This window comes from Micromys minutus (assembly GCF_963924665.1).
Source record: "Micromys minutus genome assembly, chromosome: 15".
NCBI classification, from domain to species: domain Eukaryota; kingdom Metazoa; phylum Chordata; class Mammalia; order Rodentia; family Muridae; genus Micromys; species Micromys minutus.
Genome location: NC_137984.1, coordinates 5981982 through 6005216, shown reverse-complemented (window position 1 = coordinate 6005216; position 23235 = coordinate 5981982). Strand labels below are relative to the sequence as shown.

At 40.9% G+C, this 23235-nt stretch overlaps 1 protein-coding gene across 1 annotated transcript in view; it reads left to right on the top strand.

Moving 5' to 3' along the window:
* The first annotated feature begins 504 nt into the window (after positions 1–504).
* RSPO3 (R-spondin 3) overlaps positions 505–23235 on the top strand; it is an 80823-nt gene continuing 58092 nt past the window's right edge. The window contains exon 1 of the mRNA XM_080929482.1: positions 505–833. Coding sequence (XP_080785608.1) covers positions 737–833 — 97 coding nt within the window. The 5' untranslated portion in view covers positions 505–736. The remainder of the gene's footprint in view (positions 834–23235) is intronic.

Sequence of the window (23235 nt, the reverse complement as noted above, 5' to 3'; positions counted from 1 at the left end):
CCGGGACCCCTTAGGCGCCTCTTCCCGTCCCTCTGCCAAATCGCAACGCCTGTACTTTTCCAGCTCCCTCTTTCCCTCTTGAAATTGAAAGTTATTGAGGTCGCTCGGGGTTGTTGCTCCTCCCCGCCCCCGAGCTCCCCCCCCTCCGCCCCCCCTCCCTGCAGCCATCCCCACTCCACCTCCCTCCCCCTCCTCCTGTATGGGGTGCTCCCAGCCCTGCCCAACACTGGAGCAGCTCCTGCTCGGAACGCCAGAAGCAGCTCGGGTCTCTCCAGCGCCCCTTGGCCATGGCCGCGGTACCCACTGCGTCCGCTCCTCTGCGCTCCCCGGGTCCCCGCCACTGCGGCACCCGCCGCAGCCTCTGAGCCCCAGGGGCTACTGCTCGCCCGGATCCCGCCCGCGGCCGCCGCCGCTGTGCGGCCGAGGATAACCTGCGGCCAGCCAGGAGGTTCCTGCAACCTTCGCTCGTGGCGATGACAGCCACCCCAGAGCAGCCGGCTGTGTTCGGACAATTAGAGAATGCAATTGTTGGTTTCCCTGGCCACCCGTCCCGCTTCGCTTGCCATCACAGCACGCCTGTTGGATCTCAGTGGAGAAGTCCCGCGGCTCTGGCTTTTCAGCTCTCCGTATAGACCCGCCTAACACCTACATACATATTTAAAAGAAAAAAAAACATTAAATATAACTAACAGTGAAAGCAAAAGGAGAAAAAGAAGGGAAACAATACTGGGTTACTATGCACTTGCGACTGATTTCTTGGTTTTTTATCATTTTGAACTTTATGGAATACATCGGCAGCCAAAACGCCTCCCGGGGAAGGCGCCAGCGGAGAAGTAAGTGCAAGGTTTTCTTTTCTGGGGGCTGGGGGGAGTGTTGTTGTTTGTTTGGGTTGTTGGTTTGGTTCTGGTTTGCGTTACACGCCTTCGCCCCCTTCCACCGCATTCACCTGCGCAGAGTCAGCTGCAGGAGGAAAGAGTCTCTCCAACCCTATGCCTCCCACAGGAGACAGCAGTTCGGGCACCGGCTCTCCTACACCAGCACACCAGCCAGTGCTGGAGTCCCTGCACACCGCGCTAGCCTGGCTCCCGCCCCCTGTAATTCGGGATCTGGAAACCTTCCTTTCTTCCTTAGATTCTCTCTAGGGGTTTGTGCTTTCCCTTTGAGACTCCGGAGGAGGTCTAGAGCCCCGGGCAGTTGGGTCGCCCTGCCTTCAGGTTGCTTGGTAGTGGCACAACACGACGTGGGATCACCCCGAGTTCCCGCCAGGCTCAGGGGAACCTTGGCTGCACCCCCACCCCCGCCCCAGGCTGCTTTTTGATAGCGCAGCTAAGCATCCTGGGGTGAGCCCGAGGGACAGTGTGCTAGCGCCCGCGCTGCCGCTTCCCACGACACGCACATTGAAGTGGCGCTAAGGCTCAAAAGCTTCTGGGACTGTCCCACGTCTCACGCTCCAGGGTCGGAAGGCAGAAGAACCCCAGAGGTTCCGAACTTCAATCGCTTCCATGTCTTGCCGGTCCCCACGTGAATGTTCTGGCAACCTCACACGCTCTCAAGTGGGTCCCCCTGAGACAGGCGCGTACTGAGAGTGGGGTCCCCCCTGAGCTCTTCTCCTCTCTGCTGGTCAGTCTATTACACTGGAACGTGTCATGTCCCTGCTGTGTGGAACTGCGCCTTTGCTGGAATTAAACGGATCCCTAAACTGGTCTGAGGCAAGCCGGTATCTTCCAGAGATCCGGGATCAGACCAGAGGCTGGTTTCTCTGTTTGTTCCCCGGTGGCCAGGCGTACTGTTGTCAGCGCCCGCAAAGGGAGTACTTTCCCAGAGCTCAGGGCGACCCTGGCTCTGCAGAGGGCTCTTGGCCCCGGGGGTAGCTACTAAGGGAAACTAACAGAAAACACCCAGTAAAGCTTTAGTACCTTGGCCCTGGGCGTCTGCTCAGCCCACGACTTTGTCTGGTCCCCAGATGAGATCTCTTTCCCAAGGGTCCAGCCCGCAAAACCCTTGGGGCAGGGATGCTGGCAGCTCTCAACAGCACTTGTGTGGGGTGGAAATTTAGCAATCTCCTCTCGCCACTGTTTGTCTCTGCCCTGGCCCTGGACGTGAGGGTCCCCTGAAAGCTCCCTTTGTACCACTAGCCTAAAGCCAGACAAAGTTTGATTCACCTGAAAATTGCCTTTTAAAAATCATGGCTGGGCAGGAACGCCAGAGGTTTGGAGTCCGAGTTGGCCCCTTTGCCTCTAGGATCGCGTCTCAGCGCAGGAGGGCCTAAACTAAACATGTCAGGGAATCCGATTTATTATTCTTGGCCTCTGAGTGGTTTGTATTCTTTGCAACCCTCCCACCCACTCTATCGCTCGGGCCTTGCTGCTGAAGTGGCAGCCTAGGGGCCCAGGCTCCTTATCCCCACTCCCGGCTGGCTGGGTCCTCTGGGCACCAAGTTTCAGGGGAAAGCGAAGGCAGGAGGAACACAGCTGTTTGCCCGCATAGCTCATGCCAATACAGTCAACCCAGTTCACTCCATCTTCCTAGTGTCCCCGACCCCCGACCACGGCCCCACACACTTGCCCAGGTGGGGAAGAGTCTTGTGTCTCCGTTGTCACTGGTACCTGAGTTTCTGAGTTTGGGGGTGGGGGTGGGGGCTTCTATTTTTGAAAGAAATAAAAGAAAGCAAGGGGGGGTCTGTTGTGCGTTCGTTCTCATCTCTACACCCCTAAAGACCAGAGCAGGGTGCACACATCTGGGCTGGAACTAGGGCGATGAAGTGTGAAGTCTAAAGGAGACTGCTTTTCTCTCTTCCTGTGTCATGTCAAAGCCAAGTCGAAGGCGCCCTCTGGTTGTTTTGCGGGGTTAAGAGAGAAATAAGCGGAGTTGAGCTGAAATTCCAGCGATTCCGTGGGAGTGGGTCTGGAAAAGAGGTCCCTCAAGCTGCTCTCCCGGTGCGGTTGCTCTGGAGTCTGCGTTTGCGGCGTCCTGGCTCCTGCAATCCTGGGAGAGGGGCGACCCCTTGCGTCCTCCGAGCAGACAGAAGAAAGATTTGGCAGGCGCATCATGGCTTTTTGCAGCAAGAATCAGAAGGTAGACCCTTGTTAACTGTTCAGAAACTCGACATTAACGCAGCTGGTTTATAAAATCAACGGGACTGCGATTTTTAAAATACCTGAATAAAAAAATAGCAACTGGGAATATTTTATAGTGAATAATACGGCGATAGTCAAATTATTTTTAAACTGGCCAGATATTTCTATTTTTTTCACAATAAGGCAACTTAAGAAGGCAATTAAGAGCGTCGCTTCTGCCTTGTAGTAAATAGCTTCATTTTCTTAAACGTTTGGAAACATTACTAATGGGAGAGGCAGAAAAGTAAGGGTAAAAATAAAAGATTGCTAATGTCTTTTTTAAAAAATGTGGTCTCTTAAATGTCTTAGTACTTAAAGTGCTAGCAAAGATTGTCATTTACAGTGTTGAACATATAAAGAGTTATGCGAATATTCTTGTGTTTCTCTACAATAATTAATATTCTATTGATCTCCACAAACCAATGATCCTAATTTTTACAAACTACCATTTTCTCTATAAAATTATGCAATGCTTTAAAATGGATTTCTCACAACTATTTAAATGTCTGTATAATTATGGCGCATAAACATAACAAAATGTACTGATTTCGGTTGATATACAGTGAGTTCCCAGAGATAACAAAATAATTTATTATAAAATGTAAAGCCTTTACTCAAAAAACAAAAAGTCATCACTCAGCAAGGTTTTTAGCAGCAAGCTCTAGCGCTGGACACTGGACATTAATTAACAAAGCCTAATCTGTCTCAGATCCCGTTTCCACCTCAGCCTTTGCAGTGTGGTAGAGCCGACCTTGGAATTTTATGTTGCATGTTAGTAGCACTTAAAGGTCATCTTTGTCATAGCGATCAAAATTCTTTACTAATGTGTCACATTTTCACCTGGGATTCCTTCTGTGGAGACAGAAACTGTCACTTGAAGTGTAAAAGCTGGAACTACAGAATCTCCCTTCAGTAGAGAAGGGGTCTAAGAGACAGGAGCCAGTCAATGAAACATGTCTTCTCAGATGAACCACCTTGCCTTTTATGTATTTATACTGTGTGCTGAACCGGCCATAGACAGGATATTAAGCTAATGAAATCATTAACTTGGTGATTTCAAGAGTGCCATTTTCTCAATATGTCCAGGCACTGGGCTGTTCTGCTTAACTGGGAATCTTTATAGCTGTTGTTGCTATATTACAGACAAATGTCAAATAATTACACACCAAATAGGACTAGAGTGCTTTTCTCATCATAATTCATTATTTGATTATTCAGAAGCCTCCATAGAATGGTACTGCTCCAGAGGTCATTGACTCTCTGCAAGAGGACAATGTTTGTTAATTGTGGGCATTTCTTAATTTACTCTTAGTTTTTCAGATTTTAGATCATTCACAATTTAGAAATCCATTATATGCCCAACAATTAAAATACAGTTATGACAATCTCCAGAGACAGATGAAAAAAATCAAAAGAACAACAAAATATTTACACTGATCATATACTTATTGGAATTGGTTATCTCCAATGCTAGTGTAGAAGATGTTAACATAGCCTAAGGTTCTGGTGTGTTCTTGGTGATTTTATTGCTGACAGGTAAAAATAAAAACTCACTGTTAAATTGAAATATTAGTTTAATGTTTTATTTGAAGATTGGGGACAGTACCTTTCTGCCTTTCTTGCCTGCATTTGTCACCTGTGTGGTTTAGTTTTGTGAACTCTGGCATATCACACGGGATGTATGCAGTTCAAAGATAACTTCAGTGTTCTGGAAAATAGTGGCAACGTGAAAATAAAAGCCAAGTACATTTCCCTCTCTGAGCGTGGAGGTTTGTTTCCCAGAATCCTTTGCTGCTACTCTATTTTATTTTCTGCTCCAGCAAAAATAATTTTTTTTAACTGAGTGGCTTAAAAAAAATGGTGATTTGAAATGCTGTCGTCTTAGCCCAAGTAATTCGTGGAAGAAAAGTGACAAAATTTATCACAGTCATTTCAACATTCCTTTGAACCTGCACTAAGAACAGTATTTTAAATTTTATGTAGATGGGATATTTCTCCAATGAAAAGGTTCTCTGGTTTTTAATGTTCTACAAATTAGGTCTCCAGAAAGCAATGAATTGAAATTAACAACATGCAGTAAAATTTGATTTTAAGTTGTTATAGGAAAACCCTTGCTACATTACTAAAAAAATGACTTTAATAGACATTTGATCCTTTTAGATTATGTGAGTCTGGGTAGGTATCTCCAAATGGTTACTAAATGTCTAAAAATATTTTCTAGTTAAATGTATAATCATTTAAATATGTGTAGTGATTCTCATACTTCACAAAAAGCATTTCAGAACCTTACATAAATATATCATACCAAAACATTACTCTGAAATTACATAAACTTTCAAAGATATTCTTACGAACACTGTAATTCCCTGTGTTTCTCTTTATCTCTCTTTAAACACTCAAGTTGGTATTTCCCTGGTCCCTTCCTCTTCCTCCCTTGATTCATATACCTATCCTCACTCACCACAAAGGTCATTCCAGACTCTCAGTGAATTTCTGAAATGCCAGCACGGTGCATATTGTATTTCATGAAATGTAAGAACCAACTTCAGTTGCCATTGGAAAAACATCATTAAGTCTTGCGAATATAGCAAGAGTCGGTGATGGTAGTGTGTTTATGTGACTTGGTGAGGGTGCTTTCCTCTTCTTACAAAACATTGTTTGGTGGTGTCATTAACAAAACAACAATTTGAAATATCTTGACTCATATGTTAGGTAGATCTTTCTCTTGTTTTTGATTTTGTTAGAAAATACAAACAGCTTTCTTTGTTATAATTTTTAAAGGCTTACAATGAATAGATTGTCTTAAAAATTACCATCTACTGAGTCCTCTAGTAGATTGAAAGAACTTTGCAAGTAAGCCTTAATAAAAATACATGAATATAAATATGAGAGAAAATACTGAAGATGTTTTGTTTGTTTATTATACCCAAGCATTCTGATTAAACTGTTCATAAAGCAATACTAAAAACAATAAAACAATGGAACTATAGCCAATTATTTAAAGATTAGAGTTTTTCAAGGACACTGTAGTTTCTAAAGAATGGCTGGGTGTCACCGATGATAAGAACTCTCCATTTTTCCACCTGAAACTTTTCCACAATGTGACACTTAAGTAAAAACATCTGAGATGTTCTCTTATGTGAAGAGTGATAATTCACAAAACATCCTGTTACTGTGCCTCTTATTTCAAAAGACCATCTCTGCCTTAACTACGAGGTCAGCAAGAGATGAAGCAGTCAATTGTTCACACTAAAATGTGGGAATTCTTTAAAAGAAGTTTAGTGGTACCAAAAACAAACAAAAAACAAAAAACAAAAACAATTCCCACTCAATTATATATATAGATAAATAATTGTACCTTTATGTTTTATGCAAAATGCAGCTTACCTTTTCAAAGCACTGTCATATATAGTGTTGCATCTGACATTTTATGATTTGATAAAGATCAGATTTCATGAGTGTGTGATAGAGACTGGGCCCTGAAAGGGAGACTTTCTAGTGGGCATTAGGAAGAGTGGAGTGAGAGGCAAAGACCTCGATTCAGAGGCCAGCATTGCCACCAGTGCTTAGATGACCTGGGCAACTGTCCCTTTACCTCAAAATTCTTGACAGTTTTGTTTTCCATGACAAAATGAGATGGTTGATTTTTTTAAAAAATCATTAGATCATCCAACAGTCTTAACAATTACTAATCTTTTTGTGTGAAACAAAAGTCATGAGCAGAGAGCTAAATATTTCTTCTAAATGTACTCATCTTAACTGAGTTTATTAGGTAAGGGCTAAGAAAGCAAACCAATTCATTTCTTTGTAACAAGTGAATGTATCCCATAAGACCTATTACAGAGACTGACCACGTGACCTTGTAACCTGGAGAATGGGCTTATGTATGACATTCTGTATCCTTCCCAAATTGTAGTGTCTGAAAACCACAGCCACAGCTGAAACTCAGGCAGGTCCATCTTGTTCCTAGCCTTAAAATCCTTGGAGCTGCATCAGAGTAGCAAGCAGAGGAAGGCTTCAGTCTCCCTGTCCTGACAAGTGCTTAGAGATTGCCTGGGGAGATAAGGAAAAACTAACTTTGTAAATTTACTTTTAAGGCCAAAAGGCCTACTTTATGACATGGGATGATGGGGTCAGATAATACATTGGATGACTCCTATTGATGAAATAAATATTTCTGGGCACTAACTCTAGTTGGAAGAAGAAAAAGAAGCAAGGCCATATTTGGCATCAATTTAGGAGAATAAGGATTCAGATGTTGGTCAATGGAAAAATGATACAAAGACAGACAAGAATGAGACAAGTAGGTTTGGTAAGAAACACATTTTGCTTTTGAACTATCTTTAGTGAGGAGCTAAGAGGACACTTAGGACTTGAGCCCCAATTTCGGAATATATCAAGGGCTGAAGTCAAGGATGGTGGTATCACTCATGAAAACAGGATGACTGGCTGCTCGAGATTAAAGATGTGGGTGCCTTCCTTTACTCATCAAAGGTGTTTGTGTTGCTAGCCTCAAGAGTGCTTCATGCGGTGTCCATGAGATTACATTAGACCACTTTCCTCATTCTAAATGCTCTAATGCATTGCTTCCAACTGGTTTCTCCTTTCTAGTACTTTCTGTGACATAAGAGAATGAATGGTTGCTGTTGTCATGATTGATTGTTCCAAACAGTCACATCCTGTAGCTTTGGAACATTTAATACCTTCATGACGTGTTACTATGCCATAGGTCATGTGGAGATTTGAAATACCTTATAGTAATGGAAGATATATTCATATGCGGTATTGAATGACTTTTGAACCACACTATTGAACCTAGAATCTCACAGTGGCATTGCTACTTTCAAGTAGATTTCTCAATGAACATGTGCTCATTTCAGGATGGGATAAAATATGAAGGCATCTAGTTACTCATCTACACTGAACAACATCCCCAACGCATTATTTGACCAGCCATTATAATAGTCAGGTTCCTGGTTTCTCACTGGCTCCTTCTATTAATTTTAGAGGCTCATAGCAAAGGGAGTATATTTTCCCATTATTTTAAGGACTCGCAGAAGTATGAGTTGATTTAGCTTACCGTTGAGCTGCTTTCTAAAATTAATATGTAGTTATGTGGGCTGTAGACTCACTCCCCAACATTGTGTCTAGAAAGATGCTCATGGGCATAGTTGTGACTATATCTCAATAGAAAGTGCTTTCCTGAAAGTGACCGGTAAAACAGCCCTCATTTCTTTTTTTAAACTACATAATAAAAGCTACTGCCACACAACATAGAGTCCCAGAATCCATGAGCTACTTGATTTAGAACACCAGCTCCCTGACATATATTTAGTCAAGTAAGAAAAAGACTGTCCCTTCTCATATCTACAAAGGAACCTTACAACTGAACAGTATAACCCCCTTGACAATGGCTGTCATACACACAGCACAAGTGTCCTTTCTACAGAGAGGTGGGGAAACATCATGTCCAAGTTAAATGCCTCCTAACAAAGTACAGCTTCCCAACTGTCAAGGCAGGTGTTTCAGGCTATATATCTTCTTTAGTATACACTGCATTTGTCTATTAAAGTGAATATTATGGTAGCAACAATTAAATATCTTACAAATCTTCCCACCTCTCGGTAGAAACCCATTCCTTGAATATGTTCAAAGCTCCATTCAGCGGTCACACCCACTCAAGACGGAACCTAGAGCTTCATTTTATCTATTTCCTATCATTTATTATGTACCCTGTTATCAGAGAGATGATACTCAGTTCCTGGTCTACAGTTCAGGTTTAACTTCACAGCCACAACTTCGAAAAGCGTCCTCTTTCCACTCCAGAGGCACTGGGCATACAAGGCATTGTTTCCAGTCCCACCCAGTCTTTCCCTTTGACTTCCTCCACACCTTCCCCACAGACAGTTTCTAAACAAAGTTGCTGATTCCTAGTTTTTATCACAGGCAATAAAATCACACAATTTATTTGGTACATTCTAAAATTCCTTCTCCCCAAGTCCCTCTCTATGCATTCAAGACAAGATTCACTTAGGCATGAAGATGTTGGCAAAGCTGTAATTGTGGAGTTAAATGTCAAAAGCCTTGTAGCTAGTTTACAATCACAATTGGCGTTTCCTTGGCTAGTTTATTTTCTTTTCTTTTCTTTTCTTTCTTTCTTTCTTTTTTTTGGGTCATCCAGAAAGTTATCTTTATGATGTTTCATAAAATCTGTCATTTATATTACTTTCACTATGAACAGTAATAAGTACCTCCACTCTGAATTTTTACTTTATGGACTTTGATACAGGGATTTTGCTGATGCTGAGTTCATACCAAAATCACCTGGAGATCTTTAAAAATAAAAACACCAAGACAAAATGTGGTAATCTCTGGAGATAGGCCCCAGATTGTCTCATTTTTAAACCCACTCTGGTGACTCTAAAACACAGCTGAGAGTGATATATTGTCAGACCCTTAATTCAAGAATAGCCCATACAGCTGAGCAACTGTTGAAAACTGTGCCAGTTTTACGAGGGTTTGGCAGACAAAATAAACCTGTGCAAGTGTGATAAGAGGTGAGCTATGTACCATCTGAAGAGCAGAAAGCACAGGGTTGTTTCTCAATAGGAAATTGATGCACTAGACACTGACTGTCGCAAGCAGGGCTATCTGAGAGAGAATCAATCACTTCATTCTAAAAAAGACAGCAAAGTGCCTGCAGGAAGGCCTGATAGTGACCTTACCAGATGCTGGATCCCTGCAACACTGCCTTTGGGAGAAGATGATTGCACTGCTTTGGTAGGGGAGCAGTGAGCAGAGCAACGGTGGAAGCAAGATGGGGTATAAGCCACACTCGACCTTTTCTCCAAAGCTACTTAATACTAAACAATGGTTGGGCTTTTGTTTTGTTTTGTTATTTTTGTTTGGTTTTCATGCCTCACCCCTCCTTGATATCAGGAAAATCTTAATGGGGAAGCAACTGTCTAACAGGAGGTAAACATTCAGTTTTTTTTATGGTCTCTGACTAGCTTGGATTGACTACTGGTCATCAGTAATAGTGCTGTAACTTGCACGGGCTACACTCCAGCCAATGGGTGAAGTTCTGTGGAGGATCATTAATTCACAGATGCCTTTGCTTTACTCATCGTCTGCTTTTCTCTAAGCCGTTGTCTTCGTTAACCCTTGTTTATTATTCTTTTCTCGTCCTTGCCATAAAAATAGGGAAAGCTCCATGTCAGAAACGAGGTGGAAGTCTGGGCTTCCTGTCAGATTTCATTGTGCTTGTTACGGGGGCTCTTTGGGAAAAGTTGGGTTGCAATGAGTCACTAGGCCAAATCCCAATAACCACAATTGCCAGAAGTAATTAGACTGAAGAAAGCCAGGCTTCTTGGGAGGAGGGTCATCATAGCATGCTTGAGACATTGCTGAGTGGTCAGACCCAGTTACTTGTCCCTAAGGATTGGGAGCATTCATAAACTACAGAAAGCAGGAAACCCACAGAAGACAATGCATTTCCACCAACTTTCTTCTCAATAGGTTATTCACCCTGAGCATGCACAAGATGGGAATTTATCACTACCACCGCCGGCGGCACCGTGCGCGTCACTGGCCCCATAAACCACCTGTCTGTCTGCAAAAGTCAAAACCCACCCAGAGAACTCCTGCTGTCCCTGTCTCAAGTGTGCTCCTCCCTTCCTACATAGATTAGAAAAGAGCCCCGGGAATTCAGTCTTTGTCAAAGAATTATCCGAGGGGGGAAGAAAGGGAAGAGAGGGGAAAAAAAGAAGTCCTCATAAACATTCTTAGGTCAATTTAGACGTAATATCAGTGCAAGGACAATCGTCTATAAGAAAATGGTGACCCATTACTTCAGGACAGGAGTGCTAAGATCTGCACTTAGAAAAAGGCTAAGGGCAAACCTAGGATTTCTTGTACTAAAAGGAACCCCTTTTCAAAACCTAGTATCAAAGCCAGTAAGTACACGGGATCAAAAGAGAAGTGAGTCTGTCTTTTTAAAGTTTCAGTATAAGAAACAAGGAGATTGTTAAATCTTTCCTTTGGAGAAGCACAGACAGCTCTGTGCTTAACAATCCAAAGGAACGCTGGCTTTGAAACCACTGCCTGGACTGCTCAGTGGCCATCCCCTCGTGTGATGGAACTTTAACTGAACAAAACCTCAAAGCTTCCAGGACACACTGTCTTTACATTTTCAAATCCCTTTCTAATTTAGAATGACTTTCAGTTAAGCTATTACTAGATCTTTGTTTAAACATATGGAAGCAAATGCCAATGTTTTAAATATACAGCCTAATGCATTTGCTGGTCGTGTTTATTTTTTATTTTTTATCTTTATGTTCTGCAACTGGCAATCTCTAGGTATCTTGGCAGATATATTGTGTCTTCCTATATAATACATATATGTCCTTATCATGAGGTGCAGTGAACTGCTTGTCATTGTGACCAATTTAGGAGAACCATACATTCCATTGTGTTTGGATTGCATTTGACAGTAATCTGGGAATAGAAACATCCAGTCTTTCCCAGTTGGGATACAAAGATGCTTTTTAATGATTCCCACTACCCCAGCCATCTTCAGCATGCAGAGACATACTGAAAACCATTTGTCAATGACTTTGATATACTGTTTGTGATCTAAACAAAATAATTCTAATTCAGAAGAGTCTTATGAAATAGTTCTTAGCTAAAGTACATAATTTATGGGAGAGAAGGGATACAGCTCAGCACAAACGTTGTATTTATGTTGGTGTTCATCTCAGTGGATGGCCGTTCTCTCCCGGCATATAAAGCCTGCCTACTGATTTCATGTAGCAACTCCCATTAGCGGCATAGCTCAGAATAAGTTTGAAAGTTTGATGTGTCAACAAACTTATTTTACGCCTTTCTTTCTTTCTTTGTGGACAATTTACTGAGTCTCTGAAAACAATGTGTTTTCTCTTCTTTAAACCTGGAACCACTGGTCATTTTTATAAGAGCAATAAACTAAAGTGGTTCTTTAAATATCTTACTTGACTGGCTTTTCATAACTGAAGTACCTTCTATTAATATAAACTCTTTATATTCTTGCGGGAAGCTCCCTAAAATTCAGGGAGCTGCTTAAAATTATATGACCAGAAATCCCCCCCCCACCCGCCCTCTCCTTCTGGGAGGATGCCAGCGGTTTCTCACCATTCACTCTGACAACTGTTCTGGTGTAAATATTTGAAGAAATCCTTTCCATTAGAGATTAAACAAAGTATAAGTAATTGCTCTGCCATGACAGATCTTTATTAATGTTTGCAATAGCAGATCTTATATTATCTGATGCATAGAAGCTGACACCCTCAAGAAGAACCAAAGTAAAAGATGCCAAGACAGGAGTTACAGTGTGCTGTATGCAATCTGATCTGCAAAATACTGATTTCCATTCACCCGCCCGAGGCTTACATTTAAATAATGCACGTAGTGTGGAGAAAAACGAATTTGCTAAAAGTTGAAAATAAATATCAAAAATGAGTTAGCAGTGATTAAATTGACTGAAAAGGTAGAGGAAAATTATAAATCTTTTATCACTTAAATAGCCCCTTGCCATTTCCCAACATGTGCATCAAACTTAAGCAGTGTGTGTGCGATTGTCTCTGACAAACATCTCTGGTTTCTCTATTATTGCCCAAGAATTAGCATTAAAGGGGATAAGGGCTGACCTCTACTGCTTATATCCAGTATCACTTGTTAAACTAATGTTACGCTCAGCTTTGAGAAGCAAGCTTCCAGTGTGGCCTTTCTGCGTTTCATGTCCACAGATTTTTGGGGAATGAGTTTGTACCAGCTGCCCTCGGTGTCAGGGAAACCAGATGGAGTCCAGACCTCAGGTGTTCACTCTCTGATGGAATGGATACGGGAGGGTAGAATATATGACCCCTGCACATCTCCCAGCATATTTATACTATCTCTTAGTGATCATATTACTTAATAATTACAACTAGTTGCTATGCTGTCATTTTAGAGGAAAATAGCAAAGAAAAAGGGTAGGCAAGCTTTTGAAAAGTAGTTTTAAGTTCTCAGGTGACCGTGTAGTTTCATGGATGCAAAGAGATGGTAGGCTCGGCATGACACAGACGAGCAATTTAACCTATAAAGAACGTCACAGGCTGAACTTCAGATTATCAATGATATGGGCTGGAAAATAAGTGCATGCCTTAGAAAACATGTTTATCCTTCCTTTGATGATCACACTAAAATATAAACATCTACATGTTTGAATTCAGCTTAATCATCGACAATTCACACCCTAAGAGTTCTTGTTGGTCTATGGATGTTTTCTTTATAAAGTAAGATTTTTTAGAAAATTTACATTAATATTATTTCTTATGTGGAAATTATAAAACTCAGATGTGTAGGTGCACACCTGTAACTTCAGAGCTCAGGAAACTACAGCAGGTAACTTTTTGTGAGTTCAAGATCAACCTCACAACGGTCTCAACATCTACACTGAGTTTTTTTCTTCCTATGCCTTTGACGTCAAATGTACAGTATTTGCTAAGCTGGTTCACATTTGAATCCTGGTTATACAGCACGATTTAATGAAGAAAATAATAAACAGGATCTATGGGATACACATGGAAACCTCATAAACTTCACTGTAATAGACTTGTGTCCTTTGACTGACCTTCGCAAAGCCTGTGTTTTCTCCAGTTTTGACTATGATGAGAGAGAATTCAGGGAAGAAGGCAAAACCGTTTGATTTATAATTGGGAGATGTAGTTTCACAAACCATTTAATCTCTGATTAGGTTGTAGAAAGCAGGTCTACTTCTTCATGTGCCTGAGAGTGGGCTACTAACCTTGTCCCTTCAAGGGTGGCATCAAGGAGACTTTTTTATGTTGTTGGTTTTTGTTTGTTTTGCTTTGCTTTCTCACCATAAGCTCTTACCAAATAAAGTTATCAATTAAAGCTTCATAGAAATGGAGTTAGGGCTTAAGTTTAAAAGTATAAGTTTTTCCTTATGTGTCTGTATACTTTTTAGACTATATTTAAGAAGATAAGCAAAAACCAATATACGGGGGAAAGTACAGAGCAAAAATAAAACTCAACTTAGTCCTAGTTAAAATAACTCGCGTTTCATTGAATAGCCTCTTATTTAACATTTTTCTAAGCTGTGACACACTCATTTCTTAGGAATACTTGAACAGAAATGAAAATGATATTTTCAATGAGGGAGCCCAAGTCCTATGCAGATATTGATCTGGAGAGCAGCATTGTGGGTCTGAGGCACACAGATGGGAGGAAGCTCAGCCTACAACACTGGAATTTATTAGGCCTTCCAGCATTTTCTTGTCTGAAAATTTATGGCCAATGAACATCACTTGGCTTGACCTTTGTGACAATCCCAGGAAGTGTGCTATGCGCACTGTAAACGTAGTTGGCATTGTTAGGGAAAGCTTGTGATGGAGTGCCATAGTTTGGCTGAGCAAAGTTCCATTTTGGGTGCACTGATGGATTTCTATAGCTGAGCTTTCACACCCCTTCGTTAACTGGAATTATTTTCACCAAACAAACACTAAAATATTTGAGGCTTAAAAATCATGCATTTTTGTTCATCAATCCAAGGCATTTCTAGAACCTTTTATGGTCAGCAACCCCTTGATCACTACATGGAACGTCCAACTACTGAAAGCCCTAGCTAGGCAAATGCACATCAACACACTACTTGGACGTCTACCGTTAAGTCTATTGATGAGTTTTCTAAACCAGTTTATAGCTTTAAAAAGGTTCCTTCCTAAAATATAAAGACATGAAACCAATTTGAGATGTTCTTTTATTGTAATTTACAATTAACTCATGAAGGCTTTTAGGTAAAGAAACCTGTTACGTGTGTCATTTTGTATTACCTTATGCAACAAATATATGATAAATAGAAAACCATCTGATAACTAAGAAACCGAAGGAGCACATAAAAATGATTCAGACGTGAAAAAGGCAAAATTTAACCTAACGGCCTTCACCATAACACTCTGCTGTTCATTAAGCATATTAGAGGATGCTTCAGGGAAGGCTAAAGAGGGCAGCCCTTAGCAGTAGAGATGGCAATACTATTTTTACTCCATTAGACAAAAGTCAGACTTAAACAAGGAAGAGAGCTGGATAATTGGCAGGGTTGTCGTTGGGAAGTAAAAGGACATTAAACTGTTTTATAGCCGAAGATCAATGAAATCAGAGCTGGGGTTTCTGAACGCTTTATTCTGGTTGCTAATTGGCATCAGTGGTATTGGTGAGAAAGGGAAGTTATAAGCTCCGTTCCTCACAATGTGTATAAAAGGCCGATTGGAGATGGGGTTCAACAGGGCTCCTAGGGGTTCTGACTTTAGGAACTAAATGGTGGGAATTGTCGCTCCAAACTTAAGGGCTCTCTTTGATTCGTAGCCCTGTTCAAGAGAACTACCTGTTCTTGCAGTGTAGTATACTGTTCACCTTCTTCATTCCCTCACTGAAGGCCTGGCACTCGCGGCAAGGTGCTTCCCTAACCAGTCACGATGAAGCACCATTTTAGAAATCAAACGACTCTTACCAAATTATCAAACTTCTCATCAAGTTAGAAGCTTACCATCACGGATTTTCTTATTCTACTCTTGGGGATAAGGGGACTTCTAACTGTTTCTAGGCTGGCAAAGTACCACAGCGACATTGTCATCAGCAGCTCATCGAACTGTGGTTTGCATGATGTATACACAGGTCACATCCTTACCTGAGTTGTTCAATGTACTTTCAAAACGGACAGGGCAGTTTTAGCCACAGTCATCTAACAAAATCCAGAAATATCATTTCTGAAGTATTTTATTACAAGCCCAGTAAGCAGCAAAAAATAAAGCACAAAAGAGGGAAATTTACTATCCCCCCAGTGCAGCAAGTATGTGAGTTTTCCCACGCTGCATAAATCCCCAAATATTTCCACTGAAATATCTAATATTTTCATAATTTCTTTGGCTTTGGCTTCTGCAGCATGTATGCTAAGGGGAATATTTGTTACTTGTGAGATTTTTACTGGTTGAAAAGAAATTTACCAGCAGATCATTAAGGTCCTGTTCAATCAAATTCCCATCATGGGAAGAAAGAACTATTAAGACAAGAGCATTATATTAAAAGAGAAAGAAGAATCTAGGGCTCTATATAGCAAGACAGTTTTAAATAAGGATTTCCACGAAAATAATTATGTATGTAATTCATATGTATAATTAATAAATATATGAACAATTATCGAATAAGGCAGTTATGCTTCTATAAGTTAAGAGCTAACAAGCTATGCATGTCTCATTTGAAAATTTGTAGAAAGGATTGTACACGACCCTATTGAATTCCATAATCACAGTATCCCCACGAATCCTCTTTCTGCGTGTAACTGGTAATTTTATTTACTTCCTCCCTCGCCTTCTTCCCGTTCATCTGTGTACTTTGCCTCCTGACTGATGACTCGGGCATGCACACAACACAGCTGTCAGTAATTTGTCATGCCCTTATTTCTCTTGTGAAAAGCTTCTAATGTATATAATGTGTGGTGTTTTCTAGATAGAATAAAAAGAGAAGTTCTTAAACCATTATACACTTCTTGAACCGGAGACCATATTTTATCACAATCCTTTCTCTAATCTCTGGAAGACTTCTATCAGCAATTCCTGAAACTCTTCATTTGGATTCTCACAAAGTGTGGAAATCCCATCCTTTGTGTCAGGGTCACCTCTAACGCTTTTTTTTTTTAAAGGAAGATGCTACAGGCTACAGTCTATCTTCTCCATTCCCAAACCAAAATTTTTCGAAGCAGGACCTATTTGAATTTCACACACATTATTGGGCCATAGAGACATGAATCCAGACTATTTATGTGTTCTTGGGCATGCACAGGAATGCTGGTGAGCTTGTAGACCTGAAAACCATTTCAGATCCTTTTGGAACTGGGGATATAGGCAATTTTATATGGCCTGACATGAATGCTGGGAACTACACTCAGGTACACTGAAAGAGCTGTACCTACTTTTAACAGATGAGTCATCTCTTCAGCCTCACTCTTAATATTTTTATTATTCATCTTATCAGTCTCAGTCTGTTAAAGTCCCTGTCTTTGTTGAGTTGTTTGCCACATAGGCACTCCTTCCTGAAATGTGATTAATGGGTCATCAGTAATATAGTCTGTGTCTGTGGTCTTTATGAAGCCGCTTCTCTCTCTGATATTTAGTGACTTTTTGCCTGCCATGCTACCAAATTTCTTAAATTACAAAGAAGTATCAACATATGCCCTCTTCCCATCCTTTATTGTTGGCTAAATCTACCAGCTATCTCAAATTTACTCAGAAAGAGACAGACTGTGCAGTACAGCAACTTATCTTCTACTTATGGGTTTCTTGCTTTGAAACAGGGTCTCTTTGTTTATCCTGGTGGGTCTGGATTTCATATACAGATCAGTGTGTGGATTACACATGCTGACTACCATACCCATCTACACTTGGGATTTAATCTTCTTTTATTAGTTTCTTGAGAATCTCACAAATCATACTTCATTTATGGTCACCCCTCCTCACACTTCCCAGATCCTCTGCCCTCTCCACACTCAACAAACTTGTTTGAAGGGCTTCACTGTTAGGGAAAATCGATGCCCTGATCCAAGCATCTGCCCGTTGCCAATGGCTCCTCAATCAGGGGTCAGCTTCATGCCCACCTCCCATTTCCAAGCTAGGCCTTGGTATGGCTTGAACTTACTGGGGTGTGGGTATGCTGCTGCAATTACTGTGAGTTACTATGCACGCCCACCTTTCTGTATCTGGAGGACACCATTTTCTTCTATTCATCTCCACCTCTGCTACGTTGATTCTTTCTGCCCCTCTTCTACAGTGATCCCTAAACCTTGGCAGAAGAAGATGGAATATAGTTGTCCCATTTTAATAACTTGGATAGTTGTGGTTTTCTATGTTAATCACCGTATACTGCAAGTAGAAGGTTCTCTGGTGAGAGCTGAGAAATGCATTAATCTACAGGTATAGCTATACTCCATTAGGAATTGGGTTAGTACTGTGACTATGTAGTAGAATGATAATGGTAAGTTTTCCCCTCAGGCCTATATCTATCTGATCACAAGTTCTTGGCCCAACAATGCTGTCATGGATATATTTTATCTTGTAGAGCAACAAATTTATTCAGAAAATCTGTTACACCAGTGATGTCGAAGCCACTATTGCCTCTGTGGGAGTGTCTTTTAACCAGTCATTATTATAGCTCAGAAGAGTCATACCTTGGTAAGATTGAGGATTATTTTATATCTTCTAGTATCATGCATAGCACCTTCTAGAACTATAAAGATTATCCTGTAAGGATGAAGCTTCCAAGTGAGCACCATCTTGATTTTTCTCATGTTCTGTGACTCAAATACATTGTCTCTTCAGCAACAGGTTCTTACTTAAAGTTCTGGAGGGCAGTCAGCACAGCACTGGCACTGTGAAATAGCAACAGCATTAGTCTGTAAGGTTTGGAGGCAGAATCTGGAAGAAAGGTGCGCCTCCTTCCTGGGACTCTTCTGTTGTTGTGTTGTTGTTGCTGCCTTCCTCCTTTGTTAGTTCCTGGTACCTCCTCGGTATTGTCATCCTGTCGTAAAAGGTTTCATCAAACCTTGGTGTATGTAAGCTTCTACAGTAGGGGATAGTTTCCCATGTGACCTTTTAGAAGATCTTCAGTGTTATTCGTTCCTCCCGTTCCCTTCTTTCCTTCCTCTACACCGTTCTCACCTCAACCCCAATTTCCCCTTTGTTGTTCTGTTAATCCCTTTAAACTGAACTGTCATATTCTTTCCCCCCTCTCTTGAATGGCCACAAATGCCGGCTTAGACTAGGGAGTGGGGAACACTTATTCACTACTAGCAGAGTACAAACTGGTCCAGCCACTATTAAAACTAGAGAAGTCTTTTAAAAGCTGAAAATGGATCTATCACATGTTTCATCATGGCTCTGTTATAGTAGCCAGACAATGGAAACAGCCTAAACGCCCATCCATTTAAAAAATAATAAAAACAGGACGTATTTACACAGTGGAATACTGCTTAGCTGCAAAGAAAAGAAAACTTATGAAATTCACAGGTAAATGGATGGAGCTGGGTCCAATAATTCTGAGACCAGTTCCCGAAAGACAAACAGCACATTTTCTATTACTTGAGGATCTTATCTTAGAATTTTCAGATACTTGCATTGGATTTGGAATACCCATGGAGGTCAAATTATTACTAAGGGGCAATGGAGATGCCACGGGGCTTTCAGGAACAGAAGATAGTAGGTACTTAATGGATTCTTAATGAGTGTCTATAAGAAGGTCAACCTCCTCAGAATTTATCAAGTAGATGTTCCTGTACTGCACACAGGCAACCCTAGATTCAAAATGAGTAAGCAACATATGCCAAAATAAATAACCAGGTTTAAGTATCTTAACATGGGTAAGACGTTATCCATCTTTGTGTGTTTGCTGGCTAGCAGAATTAAGGTGCTGAATAACTTGGTTTTTAAATAAATACTTGGATTAAGAGATACATATTAGTAATTTAGCTGAGAAAAAGTAGAGCCAGACTGTGATCTGAGAGGCTGCACTCACCAGTCTGTTAACCTCCTCTGGGAACTGTGCAGGGCACTTTTCCAAATGAGGCACCAGTGTAGGGAGTGCATATCAAAGTTTGCAAAGCATCTTCCCCAGGAAGGCACATTGCTCTTCTTCCATTTCATCAGTAGCTTCATGAATCCAGGAGAAGCAGCCCCTGCTTTTTCTCTCCTCAGAACTTTAGATGTGATACACACAGCCAGGTATTTTTTGTTTAATGATATGTTTGTTGTTTGCACATCTTCTTGTGCCCATTAAATCACCGCAAATCTCTGCCTGCGGTTTGCTGATGCTGAGGCTTCGGCCATCAGATATGCTACTTTTTTAGCATGCTATGTGGCATGAAGATCCAAGTTTATTCCTAATACAACAAAGTAGAGTTTGTTTTTTTCACACAGACTGAAGTTTGTTTCACTCAAGAATGTGAGTTGGTAGTTATGGCTTCACACCCATGCAGGGTCAGTACCATTAAACGATCACATTTTTCTGTTTATGTTGACTTCTAATTATTTCTCACATTAAAAAAAAAAATGGAAAGGTTCTGTTAGCCAAACCAGAGCACATAATGATTCCCACTGTTGGATAAACACTGTTGGACCTGTCTCCTGAAAAACACAGTTATTTACCACCCACAAACTCATCAACAGTCCTGGCTCTCGGCAGGATCTGGATTCTCAGCCCTCTCCAACCCCTCTTGTCCTCTGTTCACCTCCACTTGGGAACATGGCCACTTGGAGAAAGGGAAGCTTCCCCTCCCTTAGAAACAGCTGGGAATGCTGACTCAGTACCATACATTTTAACCCAGAGCAGAGCGTGCTCACTTTATGATGGAGTTTCTATTTGTGGTTAAGGAAAAGACTCTCCACTTCTGATCCTTCAGATGCCTTTGATACAATCTCAGCATCTAACTGAACCAGTGGATCAGACTGGCTGGGCTGGAGCAATGATTTTTCCTACTAATAACCTTGACTTTGAAATTCACCCAAGGATTATTAGCCTTTTGATTAAGTAAAGTAACATATGGTGGAGTTTCTTATGTAAGTCTTATTAGAATGGGAAGAAACGGTGTTAGTGGCCTGAATTACGCTAAGGGTATGTGTTAGAAAATGCAGGAAAAGACTACATGTAAGACTGTTTTTTAAGTTTTTATTCTTTAATGATCTCGTTTTTGTTTCATAAATGAACGTATTTTCACGGGACACTGGATGCCTGTCTTCTTTCCCAGATCCATAAGATTAAAAACAATTAAAGTGAGTATCACAATCAAACCAAATGTTCATGTCTATGAGCACATGATCTGCGCCACCATTCAAGGCAGGTCTCTGGGTGTGGCCCAGCCCTCTGCTACCCTCACCACCTGTCAGTCACAGTGCTGGAGCCTCGTAGGTTCCTCTGCTCTTGCTTGTGTTTGTCTAGGTAGACGCTTCCCTGGAAACTCAAAGATGGTTTCCAGGGCTTCTCCTTACCATCTAGGCTTCAAACATGAAAACGGCTTAACACCATGATACAAAGAACTGGAGAACCTTTACCCCGGTATTCTTTGTATCATACAACACAGTGAGTACTCATGTTTCTTAACTCAGACCTTAATTTATAACCGTTTTTGCTACATTCATGCACAATGTTTCCATCCCTTTCCAAGCTCACTGATCACTACCAAGAATTTCTTTTTATCCTGTTACCATGGTATGGGGATGCAAGCCGGTGCTGGGGTTGGAAAGGTAGTTTGGTAATTAGGAGAGGCCAGGCAAGCAGGAGAACCAGAGTTAGTGAAGATGCTGAGCGGATGCTGCATCAACCTGTACGAACAGCACAAGTTCTCAACACGTGGGTGGTGACCCCTTGGGGGCATTGAAGAACCCTTTCGTGGGGGTCGCTTTAGACGATCAGAAAACATAGATAGTTATATTAGGGTTCATAACTAGCAAAATCACAGTTATAAAGTAGCAACGAAAATAATTCTGTGGTTAGGGGTGAGGGTGGACCACAACATGAGGAAAATACTGAAGAGCAGCAGCATTGGGAAGGTTGAGAACCACGGCCCCAGAGCCCTTGACTATAGAAACTGCAGAGCCCTAATTATAGCTGGCCAGGGAGACTAAACAAATCTGGGAAGCTCAAATATGACTGACAGATTCTATCTCATTGACTATGCTGAGAGTGATTGACACAAGGACTCCTCATACCGACTGAGGTCTCCATATGTACTCACACACACTTACACCACATGCACACAGGAAAGAGGAAAAATGACATTGCTATACTTCATTAAGTTACTGCGCATATGAAAAATAAGCTTTTGTGACTGTATTAACATGTATGTTCAAGTCCTCTAAATTGTCCAAAAGACTGTAGAGCTTGAACTATGGTCAGATTTAACTCATGAATGAATTAAAAAATTCTCAACAGTTTCTTTTGTATTCACAAAAAAAAAAAAAAAAAAAAAAAAAAAAAAAAAAAAAAAAAAAAAAAAAAAACCCTGCAAAAGACCAGCAAGTAGTTCTATTTTTTGTTTGAACATTTGATCTTCAATGAGTTCAACGATCATTCCTAACTCTTCAGTTACCTTATCGCTCTATAATAACACAAGGAGAAACTGTTGCACTATCTCTTAGGGACTTGTTCGTGTAGAAGTCCATTTCTTAATGTAGTCAAGACTAAAAAAAAAAAACCAACAAAAAAAAACACTAGATAATTGGAATACACAGGACATCTAGAAACATCTTTTTTTGTTGTTGTTTAACTCTCTGTTAAATATTTATCAGTTTAACACTTGTTTTAAAAACACAATTACACAGCTTTTTTATATTAGTGGGTTCATTCACTCAATCATACTTGTTATTAAAAAAATCAATGCAATGTTTACTCTGTAGAGAAGCCGGAAATTATCAAAGAGACGATCAAGAAACTATCAGACTAAATAAACTCCTTAACCCGAGAAACATTCAGTGTGAACATGTGCCTGAAAGGCAAGAAATCTAAAGTGAATATGAAATCTTCTCTCCCGTTCTTTCTTTCGAGGCCCCTGCAAGAGTCAGGGGCAGTGTTTTTGTTTGCTTGTTTCTTTATTTTTTTGGTTAAAATATTTGTGAATGCATTACATATTAATTATATAGATTTTAAAATTACAAAATTGCATGAGCGCTTACATTGAATCCTGTCAAACCTGTCTTATGAATTTAAGTTTATTAAATTTGCACTTTGGGAAATTCTTCAGTCACAAGTAAATAAGAAGGGCAGACAATTGACAACACACTCTAGGTTACTGTCATATAGCCATTTATGTAAATGAGACATGTTTCCAGTTGAACATTAAAAATGAACTAAAGGAAGACAGATCCATGAAGCTTGCTCTGACATTTCACACAGATTTCTTGATACTCGGTTGCATGATAAACACCATGGGTCACAGGCACAACTTTCTCAGCCAGATAGTCAGAAAACTTGGTTAGAAATCAAGAGGGGCTAGAGAGATGGCTCAGGGGTTAGAGCACTGGTTGCTCTTCCAGAGGCCCTG